The 2,500-nt window shown below is 41.0% G+C and overlaps 1 protein-coding gene across 1 annotated transcript in view; it reads left to right on the top strand.

Moving 5' to 3' along the window:
- LOC306733630 (F-box/WD repeat-containing protein 7-like) overlaps positions 1-2,500 on the top strand; it is a gene marked incomplete at its 5' end in the record, with an annotated part of 18,908 nt that overhangs the window by 4,221 nt on the left and 12,187 nt on the right. The window contains 2 exons of the mRNA XM_079214906.1: positions 670-804; positions 1,556-1,679. Coding sequence (XP_079071032.1) covers positions 670-804; positions 1,556-1,679 — 259 coding nt within the window. The remainder of the gene's footprint in view (positions 1-669; positions 805-1,555; positions 1,680-2,500) is intronic.

The raw sequence follows: 2,500 nt of genomic DNA on the forward strand, positions 1-2,500 counted from the left end.
AACTCTAATGTAAACAACAACAACAACAACAACAACAACAACAACAAGCACAAACAGACCGGACCGACTCTGTCGCTCGAGGACGAAGTTCAAACGATCTCAGAGCTCTTTGAAGCTCAGATGATGTTCTCACACGCTCTTCCTCTTCCTCATTCTCTTCTTCCTCACGCTCTTCCTCATGCTCTTCCTCATGCTCTTCTTCCTCACGCACTTCCTCTTTCTCATGCTCTTCCTCTTGTTCTTCCTCTTCCTCATGCTCTTCTTCCTCATGCTCTTCCTCTTCCTCATACTCTTCTTCTTCCTCATGCTCTTCCTCTTCCTCATGCTCTTCTTCCTCATGCTCTTCTTCCTCATGCTCTTCCTCACACTCTTCCTCTTCCTCATGCTCTTCTTCCTCATGCTCTTCTTCCTCACGCTCTTCCTCATGCTCTTCCTCATGCTCTTCTTCCTCATGCTCTTCTTCCTCACGCTCTTCCTCACGCTCTTCCTCTTCCTCATGCTCTTCTTCCTCATGCTCTTCTTCCTCACGCTCTTCCTCACGCTCTTCCTCATGCTCTTCTTCCTCTTCCTCCTGCTCTTCCTCACCCTCACCCTCCTCTTCCTGCTCCTCTTCCTCCTCCTGCTCCTCTTCCTCCTGCTCTTCCTCTTCCTCCTCCTCCTCCTCCTCAGGCGTGGAGCGGCCCTGAGCGTCTGCTGGCTCTGGACGAGTTGATTGACGGCTGTGAGACGCTGCAGGTGAAACACGTGATGCAGGTCATCGAGCCGCAGTTCCAGAGAGACTTCATATCGCTGCTGCCCAAAGAGGTGAGTCATGTGACCGAGAGTCATGTGACCATTCACACATAATCATGATCATAATCATACTGTTTACTAGGAACAAATAAAGGCATAAAGTATATATATTATTAAGGTAAAAATGTAAACTCTGATGAAACAATAAAAACAAATCAATTCAATAAAAATAAGTCATTATAATAACAAATTATAATTATTATTTCATAATGCTAATTATTTTTATTGATAATAGCATTAAAAAGACGACATCACATAAAACACGTATCAGACACTGAGCTCTTTTAAGACCTAAAAACCTTTTTATTCAGGAAGGCATTTTTTATCTTGTGTTGATTCATTGTCAGCTATTCATCTTTATTTGTATTTATTGTTATTAGGGGTTGCTTTAACCATGTTTTAACTATTTGCACTATTTGTTTTACTATATATTGGCTCTGTGGCACTCTGAGTTTCTTTTGAAAGAAAAGTGCGTTTAAAAATGAAATTTATTATTTATTATTACTATTATTATTTTTATTAATATTATTATGAAGGTAAAATTGGACAAATAAATGCAACACATATATAATAATAAGATGCATTATTGGTATTATTATTATGTTATTAATATATCATAACTATATGTTTTAATAATGGCAATAAAAACACAACATTTTATTATTATTTGATAATTATTATTATGGTAAAAGAATATATTTTCCACCATAAAAACCCATTAATACAGCGCATCTTGATATATTTAATCCCTGTCCCGCCCCAGCTGGCCCTGTACGTGCTGACCTTCCTGGCCCCCAGAGACCTGCTGCAGGCCGCCCAGACCTGCAGGTACTGGAGGATCCTGGCCGAGGACAACCTGCTGTGGAGGGAGAAGTGCTGCGAGGAAGGTCAACACACACACACACACACACACACACACACACACACAAACAGCAAGTACACGCTCCACCGGGTTATTTCAGGGGCTTTTTAGTCCGTTTATGTTCCCGTATAGGATCCATAATCTTACATTAGTATTTTATTTATTTATTGTGATCGTTTTCATTACATTTTTCTTTTTTTATTATTGCACTAAAACCAAAAAGCGTAGAAACCCGCTGGCGAGACACTGCAGGTGAACAGGGTCAAACTAATAAAGTAATAAATATCACCATGAAACTTCCCCAGTCCATTCATCACATTAAGAAAATTACTTTTTGTATTGCAAGTTTTCTGAAATGTTATGTCTAAATATGCAAATTAGGCATTTTCTTCTTAAATATGTGCTGTTTCCTGAACATAAATCTGAACATGGGATAAAACAAAGTTCAACACTCACCATGTTTGATGAATAAAAGTGTGTATCAATGAGGCTGTGGATGCTGTGTGAACACACCCCTCTGTAGAAAGCTGCAGAATATCTGTAGGAATGAAAGAGTGAAGTTTGGTGGATGTGAGAGTGTGTGTTTCGTCCACCTGGAGGGGGATAAGGGGGGGTGGAGATAGAAACAACAGGAGCTTACTGGATGTACAGCTCTTTCTAAGGGTGACATGCAAATACAGCTACACACAGCCAGTCAGTCACTCCTTCATTCAGCGCAATGCAGTGGCTCCGTGTGTGTGTGTGTGTGTGTGTGTGTGTGTGTGTGTGTGTGTGTTTCTGTGTGTGTGTGTGTCTCTCCCCGGGCGTTCTGCCAGTCAGCGGAGATTCACTGCCAGCACTCGGCAG

Source organism: Taurulus bubalis (genome assembly GCF_910589615.1).
Source record: "Taurulus bubalis genome assembly, chromosome: 3".
Lineage (NCBI taxonomy): Eukaryota > Metazoa > Chordata > Actinopteri > Perciformes > Cottidae > Taurulus > Taurulus bubalis.